Source organism: Lynx rufus, unplaced genomic scaffold, assembly GCF_022079265.1.
Source record: "Lynx rufus isolate CCGP_SWC_20201006 ecotype Redwood Valley unplaced genomic scaffold, mLynRuf1.p SCAF_11, whole genome shotgun sequence".
Classification (NCBI taxonomy): Eukaryota; Metazoa; Chordata; class Mammalia; order Carnivora; family Felidae; genus Lynx; species Lynx rufus.
In genome coordinates this window covers 35,901,351-35,917,411 of record NW_025814825.1, presented here as the reverse complement: position 1 = coordinate 35,917,411, position 16,061 = coordinate 35,901,351, and the positions used below count along the sequence as shown (strand labels likewise).

The 16,061-nt window shown below is 38.9% G+C and overlaps 1 protein-coding gene across 1 annotated transcript in view; it reads left to right on the top strand.

Moving 5' to 3' along the window:
* Nucleotides 1-15,546, top strand: part of LOC124506212 (cytochrome P450 2C21-like) — a 29,336-nt gene extending 13,790 nt beyond the window's left edge. The window contains exons 7-9 of the mRNA XM_047072235.1: nucleotides 2,356-2,543; nucleotides 6,945-7,086; nucleotides 14,968-15,546. Of these exons, the coding sequence (XP_046928191.1) occupies nucleotides 2,356-2,543; nucleotides 6,945-7,086; nucleotides 14,968-15,149 (512 nt within the window). The 3' untranslated portion in view covers nucleotides 15,150-15,546. The remainder of the gene's footprint in view (nucleotides 1-2,355; nucleotides 2,544-6,944; nucleotides 7,087-14,967) is intronic.
* The last annotated feature ends 515 nt before the right edge of the window (nucleotides 15,547-16,061 follow it).

The window sequence follows — 16,061 nt, the reverse complement described above, 5'->3', positions numbered from 1 at the left end:
GCGACTGAGCCACCCAGGAGCCTATATCAAAAGATATTTCTTCTCAAATGAATTTGCAGTGTAAGGATTGACTCAACGAAATTACAATCTTTCTTTATCAAAGAGACTCCCTAAATAAAACTTTATTCAAATAAATTCTTTTCAAATATACCCTTTTGGGCAAATAAATTCTTCCTCACAAATATGATTTCTCTTGCAAATACCTTTCCATTTTTCCTCCTTTTTTTTTTTTTATTGAGTGCTAATCTCAGAGGATATTTCCTTCACTACTGTATAGTGTTCTGTGCTTTGGCACATTAAGACACTCTTAGTACAGTTACATCTCAGGAAGCTTTTCTCCATGACATCACCAGATTTTTCTCCTTTGTTGAAGGTCCTTCTGTCCTCCCATTATAAAGAATAACTGCTTTCCAAATGATGCAATTTACAAGCATAGCCTCAAAATTCCCGTTTTCATACGTTGTACGATATAATGGCGCTATTTCCTTTGAGTGACATGCTTTCAGCCAAATAACTTCACTAACTCTTATTAGACCTATGTTGACTATGACTATGAATACCAAGACATTTTTCTCCAAACCTTTAAGTCTTGTGTATATTGCAAAAGCCCTTTTTGTGTAATATTTCCACATTGCTTCCATTTTCATTTTTTCTTACATCACATCCGTTTGTATTTTTCTTTTCTTCCCATTTTCATCCCTTACTGTGCCATTCTTTTAAGCATTCTGATTTTACAAGTAGCTCCTAACCACTTTATATAATCACTCTCTTCTAGATAAAAATCCAGCCTCTCAACCTGAGAAGGTAAAACTTCAAACTTCTCTAAAATTCCTAAGTTTTCTTGATAGCTACCAAACCACAGAATTTTCACATAATCCATTAACAAAGACTCCTTCTTCAGGTAGTAGATAAATACCATTTGACCAAAGTAGCAACATGGTACTGGAGAAAATGGGTTATAGACTATCTACAGTGGCTTTGGATTCTGACTTTACTAGTAAGTAGCTGTGTGACCTCAACTCATGACTATCTCTCTGCTTATCTTGGCCCCTCATCTGTTTAAGGGAGATGATAATGCTTCCTAACATTCATAGAGCCTCTCCCTCGTAAGAAAAAGTTAATAAACGTTTGTTTTAACTAATGAGTAGTCCTACTTAAACTATGTATCATATATTTTGCAAATAAAGGAAAAATATAACTCATTAACATAAATTACATAAATTTCATTTCAATTAACATAACATAAATTTCAGTAATCTTATTCAATTGCTAAGACTGTGGGTTTGGAAATGAGAAAAACCACGTAATACCTGGGTGTCCTTGAGAAGTATATTTACTTTTATGGACCTGTTTCCTCATTTTTAAGACACATAAAATAATACCTAACACATAGACCTATTTTGAGGAATTATAAAGTAATGTAATATGTCGTACAACATGCCTGTCATATGTTGCATTCTAAATAAATGTTAACTTCTTGTTACTATGTGCTGAATCAAATATCTTATTCAGTTCTATTTATTAAGCATCTATGGCACTGGGTAGTTCTTACCCTCTTGGAACTTACATATTTATTTATTTAAAAAAATTTTTTTTAATGTTTGTTTATTTTTGAGACAGAGAGAGACAGAGCATGAACGGGGGAGGGTCAGAGAGAGAGGGCGACACAGAATCCGAAGCAGGCTCCAGGCTCTGAGCTATCAGCACAGAGCCCGACGCGGGGCTCAAACTCACGGACTGCGAGATCATGACCTGAGCCGAAGTCGGACACTTAACCAACTGAGCCACCCAGGCGCCCCTGGAACTTATATACTTAAAATGAAAACTGAGGATGCCTGGGTGGCTCAGTCAGTTAGGCGTCTCTTGATTTCGGTTCAGGTCATGATCTCATGAATCCTGGGATTGATCCCTGTATCAGGCTCCACACTGACAGCATGAAGCCTACTTGGGATTCTCTCTTTTCTCCCTCTCTGCCCCTCCTCCAGTCTCTCTCTCAAAATAAATAAAGTTTAAAAATTTTTTCTAAAAATACTGGCATACACAAAGTGGTTAAACAGCATGGTCTGTAGTGAGCCTTCAAGATCATAGATCCTTGAGTTATCAAACAAAAGTACACAAAACAGAGAATCAGAGCTGAATTTCATGGTATAATTATGTTTTATATGTACATATATTTAAGTCTCTAATGAGATCCCAATTTGCCCAGGAAACAAATTATTTCTTTTTTTCCCCCTATGGTAGTAACCATAAGTGATTTTCCCTTTGCCCAATCTCTTACCACAATGTAACCATGATAAGAAGATTAAGCCAAAAGACATTTTCATTTCACATAAATTCTGATTCCTATCTTGCCAGCTAAAGTCCAGGAAGAGATTGACCGTGTGGTTGGCAGACACCGGAGCCCCTGCATGCAGGACAGGAGCCACATGCCTTACACAGATGCTGTGGTACATGAGATCCAGAGATTCATTGACCTCGTCCCCAACAATCTGCCCCATTCAGTGACTCAGGACACTAAGTTCAGAGGATACCTCATTCCCAAGGTGAGAGATATTTCATCTGTACTACTCCTTAAGAATCTCAGGTTATCAGCCATCACAATAGTAGGATTATAGATAACCATCTACAGGCATGGCACAGTCATAACCCAGGCATCTTACCCTCTGACTACATGCTTCTGTCCTTTTACTCTGTTGATACAATTTTATATGTAATAGTGCTTAGACTCCCACAGGATTTTCTTCATAGTATTCATTGCCCAGGCTGCTTACTGCCTATGTTTTCTTCTGGGAGTTTTATGGTTTTATGTCTTATGTGAAATTCTTTAATCTATTTTGAGTTAATTTTTGTGTGCGGTGTAAGATAGGGTCTAGTTTTATTCTTTAGTATGTGGCTGCCCAGTTTTTCCAACACCATTTATTGAAGAGACTATCTTTTCTTGATTGTATACCTTGGCTCCTTTGTTGGAAATTAATTGGCCATATATACATGGGTTTATTCCTGGTCTCTCTATTCTGTTTCATTTATCCATGTTTGTTTTTATGCCAATACTATACTGTCTTAATGACTATAGCTTTGTAACAGAGTTCGAAATCACAAAGTTTGATGCCTCCAGGTTTGTTTTTCTTCCTCAAGATTTCTTTGGCTATTCAGGATCTTTTGTGGCTCCATACAAATTTTAGGATTACTTGTTCTATTTCTGGAAAAAATCCCATAGGAATCTTGATAGGTATTGCATTGAATCTATACATGGCTTTGGGTGATAGGGACATTTTAACAATATTAATTTTCCCCAGTCCATGAGCACAGAATATCTTTCCATTTATTTGTGTCTTCTTCCATTTCTTTCATCAGTGTCCTATAGGTTTAAGTGTACAATCTTGCACCTCCTTGGTTAAATTTATTACTAGATTTTTTATGCCATTGTGAATAAGACTGTTTTCTTAATTTATAGTTCATTATTAATGTATAGAAATGCAACAGATTTTTGTGTATTGATTTTGTATCAGTTTATTCTAACAGTTTGGGTAGAGTCTTTAGATCTACAATATCGTGTTATCTTCAAATAGTAACAGTTTTACTTCTTTCCTGTATGGATGCCCTTTATTTCTTTTTCTTGCTAATGCTTTAGACTAGGACGTGTAATACTATGTTGAATAAAAGTGGTGAGAGTGGGGGGCGCCTGGATGGTTCAGTCAGTTAAGCATCTGACTTTGGCTCAGGTCATGATCTTGTGGTCCGTGAGTTCAAGCCCCATGTCGGGCTCTGTGCTGATAGCTCAGAGCCTGGAGCCTTCTTCAGATTCTGTGTCTCCCTCTCTCTCTGACCCTCCCCCGTTCATGCTCTGTCTGTCTCAAAAAACAAAAACAAAAAAAGCACAAAAAACGTTACAAGTGGTGAGAGTGGGCATCCTTCTTTTGTTCCTGATCTTAGAGGAAAAGCTTTCAGCCTTTCACCATTGAGTATGATGTTTGCTGTTGTCTTATCATATATGGCCTTTATGATGTTGAGGTACCCTTCCTCTTTATTTACTTGTTGAACTTTGGTCATAAGTGAATGTTGAATTTTGTCGGATGCTTTTTTCTGCATCTACTGAAATCATATGGTTTTTATAGTTCATTTTTTAATGTGTATCACATTGGTTTGTGGATGTTGAACCATCCTTGCATCCCCGAGATAAATCCCACTTGATTATGTATATGATCCTTTTATTGTACTTCAATTCAGTTTGCTAAGATTTTGCTGAGGATTTTTACGTCTTTATTCATCAGAGATATTCGCCTTTTCTTGTGATATCCTCGTCTGGTTTTGGTACTAGGATTATGCTGGACTCACTAAATGAATTTACAAGTATTCCCTCCTCTTCTATTTTTACATAGAGTTGAGAAGGATTGGTATTCATTCATCTTTAAATATTTGGTAGAATCTACCAGTGAAGCTATCTGGTCCTGGACTTGTGTTTGTTGAGAGAGTTTTGATTACTGATTCAATCAGAGTAATAGGTCTGTTCAGATTTTCTATTTCTTTGTGATTCAGTCTTGGTATGTTGTATGTTTTTAGGAATTTATCTATATCTTCTAGGTTGTCCAATTTGTTGGTGTATAATTATGCATGGCAGTATCATGTTCTCTTGATTTCTGTGGTATCAGTTGTAATAGCCTATTTCATTTCTGATATAGAGTCCTCTCTTTTTTCTTAGTGAGACTAACTGAAGGTTAGTCAGTTTTGCTTATCTTTCTTTTCAAAAAACAAGCTCTTAGTTTCATTGGTATTTTCTATTGTTCTTTTAGTTTCTATTTCATTTATTTCAACCCTGATCTTTGTTATTTCCTTGCTCCTCCTAACTTCGGGCTTCATTTGTTCTTTCTTTAGTTCCATGAGGCATAAAGTTAAGTTGTTTGAGATTTTTCATATTTCTTGATGTAGGCATTTATTACTATGAACTTTCCTCTTTGAACTGCTTTTCCTGCATCCCATAAGCTTCAGTATGTTGTATTTCCATTTCATTTCTCTCAGGGTATGTGTTTCTCTTTTGATTTATTCTTTAATTCATTGGTTGTTCAGTAGCATGATATTTCATCTCCACAAATCTGTGAATTTTTCAGTTTTGTTCATGTTTCTAGATTCATATCACTGTGGTCAGAAAACATGCTTGATATGATTTTAATCTTCTGCCTTTTGTTAATGCTTATTTTGTGCACTAACATATTATCTGTCCTGAAGAATATTCCACATGTGCTTGAGAAGAACATGTACTCTGTTGCTTTTGGATGGACTGTTCTGTGTCTGTTAAACACACACTCATACACTCATATGCTTTGAAGCTCTTATGTGATAAATCTGACAACTAGGATATTATGGGGTCTGTTTCTATGAATTTTTTTTCTTTAATTTTGGGTCACATTTCTTTTTTCACATGTTTAATGATTTATTATACGCTTAATATTTTGAATGATGCCTTGTGGGGAGTCTGGATTATGCTGTCTTCCTTTAAAGAGCATTGACTTTTATTTTGGCAGGCAGCTAAATTACTGACAGATGCTTTTCAGTCTGTGAGGCTTACTATAACTCTTTCGTTGTGGATTGGTTTCAATTCTGAAATTAGTCTTTGTGCATGGCCCTTAGTCTGATGTGAGTTCCTTAGTCCAACGATTTAGAAGTTTGGGGTTGCCTTAGCATCTGAGGTGCTAAGAAAGTTCTCTCCATCCTAGCTGGGTTGGAACCTCAGTTCCTCTATCACTGCACAACATGTGTTATCCACCTGCAGTTCTCAAGCAGTCGTACCCTGATAGGCTTCATGGAGTTTCCTGTGTTTGTGCCTCCCAACCCATAATCATGGACTCACAGAGTCTTATAAGGTCATAGGTCTTATATACCTTTGAGATCCTCTCTATTTGTAGATTCTTCTTGGCCTGTATCCTTCTTCATGAATTCTAGATGCCAAGTTTTTATCTCTGTCTCCTTAGCTGAAAAAAGAGTAGCACTTTGCTTGACCCTCACCTCCCTGAACTCTTAGGTAGACCCTACAATCACTCTGAATTTCTGCCTGACAACACTTTCCTCCTAATTTTTCTTTAGTGAAGTATCACAATCCTGGATTGCCTCTTGTTCTGTGCCAGAGAACTGTTTCTTCATATACTTTTTTTTCTGGATTTATATTCGTGTTAGTCGTGAGGACAACTCCAAAGCAGTTATTCTGTTATAGTCTGAAGTAGATGGTCCCACCAGCCAGGAGAAGTGTTTTGTAACTAACTTTATATGGAAGCCTATTCTAGGACTGACCATACTGTCTTCCAAAGATTCAGTTGATTTTGAAAACTAACCTCCAAGTCATTATGTTGCACTGTATCTATGAGTTTAAGAGCACCCTACTAGGAAGCAGAAATGCTCTCTCATTTCTACAATAATATGCAACAATTCAGTTGAAACAGCATAGCTCTTTTAAACTTACCCGTTTGTTACTTTTAAAAAAATTTTAAGTAAGCTCTATGCCCAAAGTCAGAACCCGTAGACCCTGAGACCAAGAGTCCCACACTTTGCCAACTGAGCCAGCCAGACACCCCTAAGTTTGTCATCTTGATGGGAAGATGGAGGGCTTTCAAGAATATGGCCACTCAAGTAGAGTTTTGAAGACCTCATTTTCAGTGGCATCAGCACCTTGAGACAATACTGAAATCCATTGGTCAACAGTGTACTCTAGGGAGCTCCCTTAGTTTTCTGAAAAGCAAGTGCTGGTGTCAGGCTACAAAGTTTGGAGTCTGTTAACAGTGCTTTGGACTGCCATTACATGATTTAAAACCTGTTAGGGTTGGTCATTAGTTTGTTCTGTGACATGGAGTAAATAAATCACTTCTGTGTCTCAGTCTCCTCATCTATAAAACAAAAGGATTTCAAGCTCCATGACCTTCATCATAATCCAGTTTATCTGTTTCTCTTTATATCAGGGCACAACCATATTAACATCTCTGACTTCTGTCCTGCATGATGACAAAGAGTTTCCCAACCCAGATCAGTTTGATCCTGGCCACTTCCTGGATGAAAGTGGCAACTTTAAGAAGAGTGACTACTTCCTGGCTTTTTCAGCAGGTAAGCAAGCTTCATTTTTATGTATGCATCAGGGGTCAGTGAGATGAGGAAGGCTTTGCATGGAGGCTATTCTGGACTGAACAAATTGTTATTTGTATGAGGCTAGAGGCATCACTCCCAAAGCCCAGGTTATTTCTCGTTCAATTGGAGTCTGCCCTCACCAAGTTTGGCACCAGGACCCACCACTGAGATGCCTATAAAGGGGCAGGAGCAGAGGGTAATGGAAATTTGAATATCTTCCTTTAATTTGTCAGTGGCCTGGGAAGAAACAGGTGGCATACTCAAAAAGGCTAATTAAAGAGAATGTAACGATGAGACGATTTTCAGAGGGTGGGTAGGATTAAGGTAAATAACAAGATATTATAAAGTACTCAGAGACTAGCATAAGCAGGAAGAGGTTACCATCCTAAGTTGGAAAGGATGAGGGAAGGAGGGCATTACTGGGATCCAAATAGACCTTTAGGAAAGAAAGAGTGGATGCCTCAACGGGAGATGTGTCTATAGTAAAGCGATACAACCACTGCCTGAACTATAGCCTGACAGGGTAGGATTGAGGGAATAAATACTCTGACTTTCTCAATGTCCAATGCTCTGAATTTATTCAGAACTCAGAAGGGAACTAACATCTCAGTTTATGCATCTATAGAAATCACCTTCCTGAACACAGAGTAGGCATAAAAGACAAACACAAAATAGAGCTGGAAGGCAGGAGAAATGGAAAATATTCAGCACACTCCAAAGGAGAAACAGGAGGAAGACAGGAGGGTAACAGGCCTTTCCTGTAGAAGTAATTGAAACAGAGACAAAAATAGGAGATTTGCTCCTGATTGAATATCTAAGAAAAACAAGTATCAAGCAACCCTTGCTATCGTGGTCCCAGGATTATGTGCAACTCCCGGAGATTATCTCAAAGCAAGATGCTGCTATACTACTCCTTACCTTTCTTCCTATATTTTGAGCCCATTACTGCGTAATGAGACTCCTTGAGATTTCTATTCAAGTCACAGGGCTTGCAGACCTGCTTTTGCCCTGACACTGTGGGTGTCATTACAAGATCTGAGGCCTTACCTTAAGAACTTATGTTCCAGTATGTGAGATAGGTGAATAATTATAATTTCATCTGAAATGTGCTGTTTTAGAAGCATTAACTAGTGTTATGGAAAACAGATAAAGAAGGGAGTTATATGCTCTGAGCACATCAAAAAACTTTGCATAAAAGAAATGATATCTGAGCTGGATCTAGAATGATGTAGAAAATATGAGCAGGCAGAGTAGAATGGAGGGCTATTTCCGCTGGAGGAATGACTAGACTCTAGACAGCATTTGAAATTGCCAGTCTGGGGATTAGTGATTAGTTAGTATGTTTGTGGCTGATTTGTAATATTTCTTTTTTTCCTACCCTCTTAGTTCAGGATGACATAAATACCTTATTTTGCCTGATCATCTTTGGAATTTTCAGGTCTGTGTGGATTCTCTGCACACGTGAAATTGAATTTGGTTTTCTTCTGTTTATTTGTCTCATGTCAATTTGATTCTTAGTCCAGCTAAGAGGACCTTGAGGGGGACAGGAAATTCTTGCTCCCCAACAGACAATTCGTGTGTCAGCAGGACACCTTAACTCACTGGACCCTGCTCGCCCCACACACTATGATAGCCAAAAGTCCCTGAGGACAGCTGGCACAAGGTAAGATTTCTTAGCATGTCAGTCTCTGAGAATCTCTATCTACAGAGTCTGATGGAGCAAGAATGATAAGAGTCCTTTTTCTCTCTTTCCAAATTTAGATTAACAGGAGAAAATACTTGTAGGGCTGGTTCCTTGGGCTTAGGGACTGACTCTTGTTGAGTTTTGTAGGATACTCTTCGGTAACTGATCTATTTCCCCCCAGAGATGGTCTTTGTTCTCCTTAGTGTCTTTTATGTCACTTGTCCTACAAACTTTGCCCTATGTTAATGGGTACATGAAGTCAAAGCTGTTGCTAACAGACTTCTTGGAAGTCAAAGCTGCAGAACTGGTGGACATGGGTTGAACACTTAAAAGAAGTTAGAACTAAGGCTCCTGGCTGGCTTGGTCAGTGGAGTGTGTGACTCTTGATCTCAAGGTTGTGGGTTTGAGACCCATGGTGGGTGTGGATTTTGCTTAAAAAATAAAATTTTTTTAAAAAGAGAGAATTCCAAGCAGGCTCCTCACTGTCAGCACAGACCCCGATGCAGGGCTCGAACTCACAAACCCACCATGAGATCATGACCTGAGCCAAAAGCAGATGCTCAACCAACTGAGCCACCCAGGTGCTCCAAAAAATAAAATATATTTTTTAAAAATCTGTTCGAGCACTCACCACTTCAAGAAGTCTCCTGTGATAGGATAAGTTGGTCACAGAACAGGTTGGATTGATAACAGATCACCTGCCAGCCTCAAGAAAAAGGCACCCTGTGAAACAACACACAGTCCCCAACCCTGTGGCACATCCTTCAAGTATTAGTGTGGCTCCAAGCTACCCAACACTTAGGTAAAGCTGTTGAAGTGCACATATACAGGATAGGATTTTTCCTTTTGTCTTGTTCTTTGTCCTAAGAGCTTGACTTTGTGACCAGTGAGAATATTCTCTTTGGTCTCCACCATCTGGAGGATGCACTTAACAGGGTGTACCTTGGTGGCCAAACAGAATGGGGCTCCAAGTCTTTCTCTGGCCATGACAGTTCTTAAGAGGTCCCAACCCATAGGAACCTTTGTCATCTCAACCTTTGTTTCCTGTTTGTGCCAGGAAGACCCATTACAGGAGTGCCTGCCTGGTGTCACAGATTAGCAGGTCTGTGACGGAGGTACCTCACTTTCACAGTGAACTATAATACCAGTATTTTTTAGATTGGCAAATTTGCGAATACATTTTGTAACTTAGAAACGTGTACTTCATCATAGTACAGTCTTTCAGTAAAGAACAAACCAGGTTTACTCACAGACCCAAATTTATCTTTAGTTTCTCTGTAATAAGACAAAAATAGAGGGACGCCCGGGTGGCTCAGTCAGTAAAGTGACTGGCTCTTGATTTTGGCTCAGGTCGTGATCTCATGGTTCATGGGATCAAGCCCTGCATTGGGCTCTGCACTGACATTGCAGAGCCTGCTTGGGATGCTCTCTCTCTTTGTCCCTCCCCTGCTCACATTCACTTTCTCTCTCTCAAAATAAATCAACAAATTTTTTAAAAAAGAAACACAAACAGATAAACCTATGTTCGGTACTTAAAGTTTCATTATTTTATCTTATTTGGAAATGATCTAGATATTCAATGAATTTAACTTAACATTTAACTTAGCCAAACTTTAAAACTTCAGGTTACTGAAGATTTTGGTAGCCCTTTAAAAGTTTACCTACAAACCATTTAATCTTATTTCTATCTATTTATTTTTATTATTTTTTAAATAAAAAGTTTACCTGCAAACTATTTTATCTTTCTATCTATTTATTTTTATTATTTTTTGGGAGAGCACAAGTAGGGGAGGGGCAGAGGATCTGAAGCGGGGTCTGTGCTGACAAGCTGACAGCAGTGAGCCCAATGTTGGGCTCGAACTCATGAACTGTGAGATCATGACCTGAAGTGAGACGCTCAACTGACTGAGCCACCAGGCACCCCTACATCTATTTACTTGTTCTGAACTGTTATGCTGAGACTAGCCACAAAATTTTATAAGGTATTAGACAAAGTCAACCATTATTTTAAGTTTCTTTTTCCTGACAAATTTTGTAAGCTATAATATGGACTTATTTGACTTTCAGTAAACATAGGCAGAATAAAAGTTTTATATTTAATCCTGATAACTCCAAAGACATGGCTATTTTAATTAAACCAACAATTTTTTTTTGAGAGAGAGAGAGAGAGAGTACATGCGAGCAGGGGAGAGGGAGAGAGAGAATCCATGCTGAGCATAGAGCCCAATGTAGAGCCTGATCCCGTGACCCTGTGGATCATGACCTAAGCTGAAATCAAGAGTCAGAGTCTCAACTGAGTCACCCAGGTACTCTAAACCAACGACTTTAAATTAGCTTTAATATTGAATATTTTCGGGGCACCTGGGTGACTTGGTGGGTTAAGCATCCAACTTTGGCTCAGGTCATGATCTCACAGCTTGTGAGTTTGAGCCTCACATCAGGCTCTGTGCTGACAGCTCAAAGCCTGGAGCCTGCTTCACATTCTGTGTCTCCCTCTCTCTCTTCCCCTCCCCTGTTCATGCTCTGTCTCTGTCTCAGAAATGAATAAACATTAAAAAATTTAATATTGAATATTTTCTGAGATCACATAAACTTGAAAAATATTTAGGTTAGTTTCTATCTTCCTGAGTTTTAGAATGCCCAATCCTTACAAGTACTTGTCTTCAAGCCAACTAAATGGAGCTCTTTTACAAATTTATTTTTTTTAATGTTTATTTTTTTCATTTTGAGAGAGAGAGAGAGAGAGAGAGAGAGAGAATCCCAAGCAGACTCCAAGCTCATCATGGAGCCCAATGTGGGGCTCGATCTCATGACTGAGATCATGACCTGAGTCAATATCAAGAGTCTGATACTGGGGCTCCTGGGTGGCTCAGTCAGTTGAGCATAAGCTCTTGATCTCAGCTCAGGTCATGATCTCATGGTTTGTGGGGACAAGCCCTGAATTGGGCTCTGCACTGACAGCATAGAGCCTGCTTGGATTCTCTTGCCCCCCCACCCCGCCCCTGCCCCTCCTCCATGCTCTCTCTCTCTCTCAAAATAAATAAACTTTAAAAAAGAAAAAAAGTCAAATAACCAACTGAGCTACTCAGGTGCCCCTGAAGTTTGTATTTAAAAGAAAGGCTTTTACATCCTAGAGATGATAAATGTAGAAAATTTACATCACAAAGGCACAGAGAAAAGTATCCAAGTTTTTTCCAAGTCTGAACACAAGAGGCATTTTAGCAGTTTGTACTTGGAAAGGCCTCTTCCCCTACCACTGTCACCCTACCCCACCTTTTGCTTTTTTTTCAGTCTCAGGTGATTGTGGGCTGTGTTCAAAGACATTAAATTTATAATTTCAAGGGACAGAGAAGGTAAAAAAAAAATTTTTTTTTAGAGTTTCAGTGTAATTACTATTTAAAATTTAATTATTCTTTTAAGTCCTAAACAATATTGTTCCAAATTGTAATCTTCTGTAGTATCTGTAAACATTTTGAGAGAAATAGACCAGGTTTGGGGATTGGTAAAGAGAGGTAAGCTTTGACTTGTTTCTAGAGTTGCATCTCTGGTTTTGTAGAGCTTTGAAAGAGAGTTGTTTCTAATTCCTCAAAGGACTGGATTACAGCCTGAATATCACGGGATTGGCCCTTTTTTTTTTTTTTTTAACTAAATTTGCTTTTTTATATCAGGCAGATTTTTTATTAAAATGGGAATCAAAAGATTCATGCCTTTGTAAAGTCTGTGTGAAGCATTTTAACAAAAGCCTTCTTTCTGGTTGCACAATTTAATCTGGGCTTCTAACAGTCCCTGAATATTGGCCTTTCCCTGATCATTTATAGGAGGGCCTAGGAGAAATTTTGGTCATGTTTCCTCTCTGAAGGGAGGGTTTTGACTAGTGATTAATCTTTTTAATTTCTCTCTAAATTTGCTAGGATCCTTTGAAAGTAGAGGTTAAAAGGGCTTGATAATTTAAAAGCTTTGCAGCTGTCCAGGGGACACAAATTCTTTTGCCTTGGGGGTCTAGGATACACTAGCCAAGTACATTGCCTAGGAATGCCTGAAGCTGTCATAAACTAATTACAGTGCCCTGGAAGGTAGAAGCAAAGTCAGCCTTATTGCTTTTGTTAAATTCCTTTCCTGGCTTTCAGCAATTACATGAGCAGCCTGTAGAATTTGAACGTAGAGATGAAGTTGGAGTGCTCTCTGTAAATCCTTATAGGGAAAGGGAAGTTAAAATAGGCATTTTAGGGAGAATTTATGTTGTATGTGGACCTTTATTTTAAGTCTAGTTCCTCTTCTTTCATCTTATCAAGGGAATCCCTGAGGCTAGCCATTCAACTAAGTTTAAAATGTTTTTCTTCTTTTTTCAAATATTAACTAATTTAAAGGATCTGTCGTCGGGCCATTGATGAGTAGGATCTCTTATGAGCAACTCAAACCAATAAGCCTTTTAATGCCTTAACCAAAGATACAAGAGGTGTCCAGAGAAAGGGCATAGATGACACAGCCCTCATGATCCAAAAGTTTACTCCCATAATTAATCTAAGAAAGCAGAGGCCTTCATTGCTGGTCTCCAACAAAATCTTGAGATGCTTCCAGTCAAAGACAATAATCCGTGACACTAGGCGTGTGCTCCTATAATGGCAGTTTCCAGCACTAACAAGAAATGAAGGTTGAGAATATAAAGGCTCCTATGGGCTGGGACTTCTCATGACAAACACCCTTGAGAGCTGGCATGGCCAGACAGAGAGAGAGACTCAGATCCCTCTTCCTTTCAATTGGACATTAAGGTGCACCCAGATAGGTGTATCTCCTCCAGATGGTGGAGACCAAAGAGCATATTATCACTGCTCACAAAGCCAAGCTCTTAGGAGCTTGTTCTATGAACAAGACAAAGGGAAAAACCCTATCTGGTTTTTCTTTCAGCTAAATCTTGGGTGTCTTGGAGCCACACTCATTCCTAAGAGGAATGTGCCACAGAGTTGGGGATTGTGTGTTGTTTTCAAGTGTACCTCATTACACAGCTGTTTCCTTGAGGTTGGCAGGTGGCCAAGTGTTAATCTAACCTGTTCTGTGACCAATTTATCCTATCACAGGAACCTTCTTAAGGTGGCAAGTGCTCTAACAGCTTTTAAGTGTTCGACCCGCACCCACCAGTTTTGCAGCTTTGGTTTCCAAGATGTCCTTTAAACAGCAGGCTTATAGGGCCTATGCCTGCTTTCTGCCCTATGCTAATTCCTTATTATGACAAACAACATAAAAGAAACAAGGAAAACAAAGACTATCTCTGGTTAATCTATTTTCTCCAAAAGAGTGCTCTACCAAATTTACCAAGAGTTGCTAAGCCCAAGGACCTAGTTACACAAGTATTTTCTCCTGCTAATCTGAATTTAGAAAGAGAGAATGACTCTCACCATTCTTGCTCTATCAGACTCCTCAGATTCCAGGAGACTGACATGGTAAGAAATCTTACCTTCTGTCGGCTCTAGGTCAGATGTCCCAAGGATCTCCCAGCCACAGCTATGTTTGTGACAAGCAGCATCCAGTGTGTTAAAGTGTACTACCAACTAGGCCAGGTGTCCGGGATGAAAAATTTTCCTCTGCCTTTCAAGGTCCTTCCCAGCTAGACTAAAAAGTGAAATTGACATGAGACAGATTAAGAGGAGAAAATCAAATTTAGTTTCATAGATATGGGGAATCCACAGACATGAAATTTCAAATACAGTCAGGCAACATGAGGTTTCTATGACGTCCTGAGCTAAGGAGAGGGGAAGGGGTCTGGGGATTCACAGGGAAGGAACACCATTAGCGGGAAGGTGAGAGAGATGTTTCAAAAACAAAGGTCTCCCTGTTACGCAAAGACGTTTCTTAGGTAAAGAAGAATCTCTGTTAATTGCTCTCTTCTTGGTATAAGCTGGAAGTTGAGGGAGAGGTAAGGAGCTTTTCTTGAATCTGCTGGGTTTTGATTGCTTTTAACTAAAAATAATTTTTATGCCAAAGTGGCCCATCTTGTGGTGACCTGCCCTGGCCTTTACACATGCCCACAGAAACGTACTGAGGAAATGAAGGTAACCAGGTTTCAGTGTAGACAAAAGAAGGCATAGGTTAATTAGTCTATTAATATATTTATTTTCTTCCCTGTGTGCTGACTCAGAAAAAAAAATTAAATGAGTATTTAATTTATGTGTCATTTTTAGGAAAGAGAGTTTGTATTGGAGAAGGCCTGGCCCGCATGGAGCTGTTTTTACTACTGACCAACATTTTACAGCATTTTACGTTGAAATCTGTGGTTGATCCAAAGGACCTTGAAACTGCCGCAATTGTCAATGGGGTGGGTGCTGCACCGCCCGTATATAAGCTGTGCTTCATTCCAGTCTGAAGAAAGGTCAGGCCTCATGTGAACAAGCCAGATGCTTTCTGTCCTGTGTGTTAGCTGGATGACATTCCTGACCCTGTCTCTTCTAATTTTCCTCATCCTTTCAGATTCAGTTCAGATTTCCCCACATGGAACAAAAACTCACTTTCCAATAAAATTCTTTTTGTAATTGTGAGATCTTAAGCTGTATCTCATCTGCAGTGTATACCAAATGTAAGAGACTTCAAATGTCATATTGAATATTAAAAATTATCCTGAGTTAAAAAAGTTTTTTAAATATATAAAATTTGCTCGTCTCTTACTCCAGTTAGCTCTCCAGGGGAATAATCTTTTGATAGTTTGGCATGTACAATTTGTTTTTTTCCCAATAATTATTAAAAAATAATGGGGGGGGGGGGCACCTGGGTGGCTTAGTTGGTTAAGCATCCCACTTGATTTCAGCTTAAGCCATGATCTTGCAGTCATGAGATCGAGCCCCATGTCAGGCTCTGTGCTGAGCTTGGAGCCTGCTTGGGATTCTCTCTCTCCCTCTCTCTCTGCCCCTTGCCTGCTTGTGCTCAATCTCTCTCAAAAAAAAAAAAAAAAAAAAAAATCGTGTGTGATGCATGTTTGTGTATACATGTATGTATAAGTATATACATGCAGGGAGAAAACAGAAGATCATTCTAGCCAGAGGCAATAACATGAGATAAAACTTGAATTTGCTGCTCTGTCCAAGGATGCCCTTCCTGTTTTCTCCTACTGGTTAAACACACAAATGGAGACACACACATACACAGACATAGTAAGGCAAAGAATAGGGGAAGGTGATGTGTATGTATGGTTATATTTGAATACACATATCAGAAATATGGGTTTTTATGTATGTGTGTATACACATATACCTATGATTTGCTGGTGACATATTTTTACAAG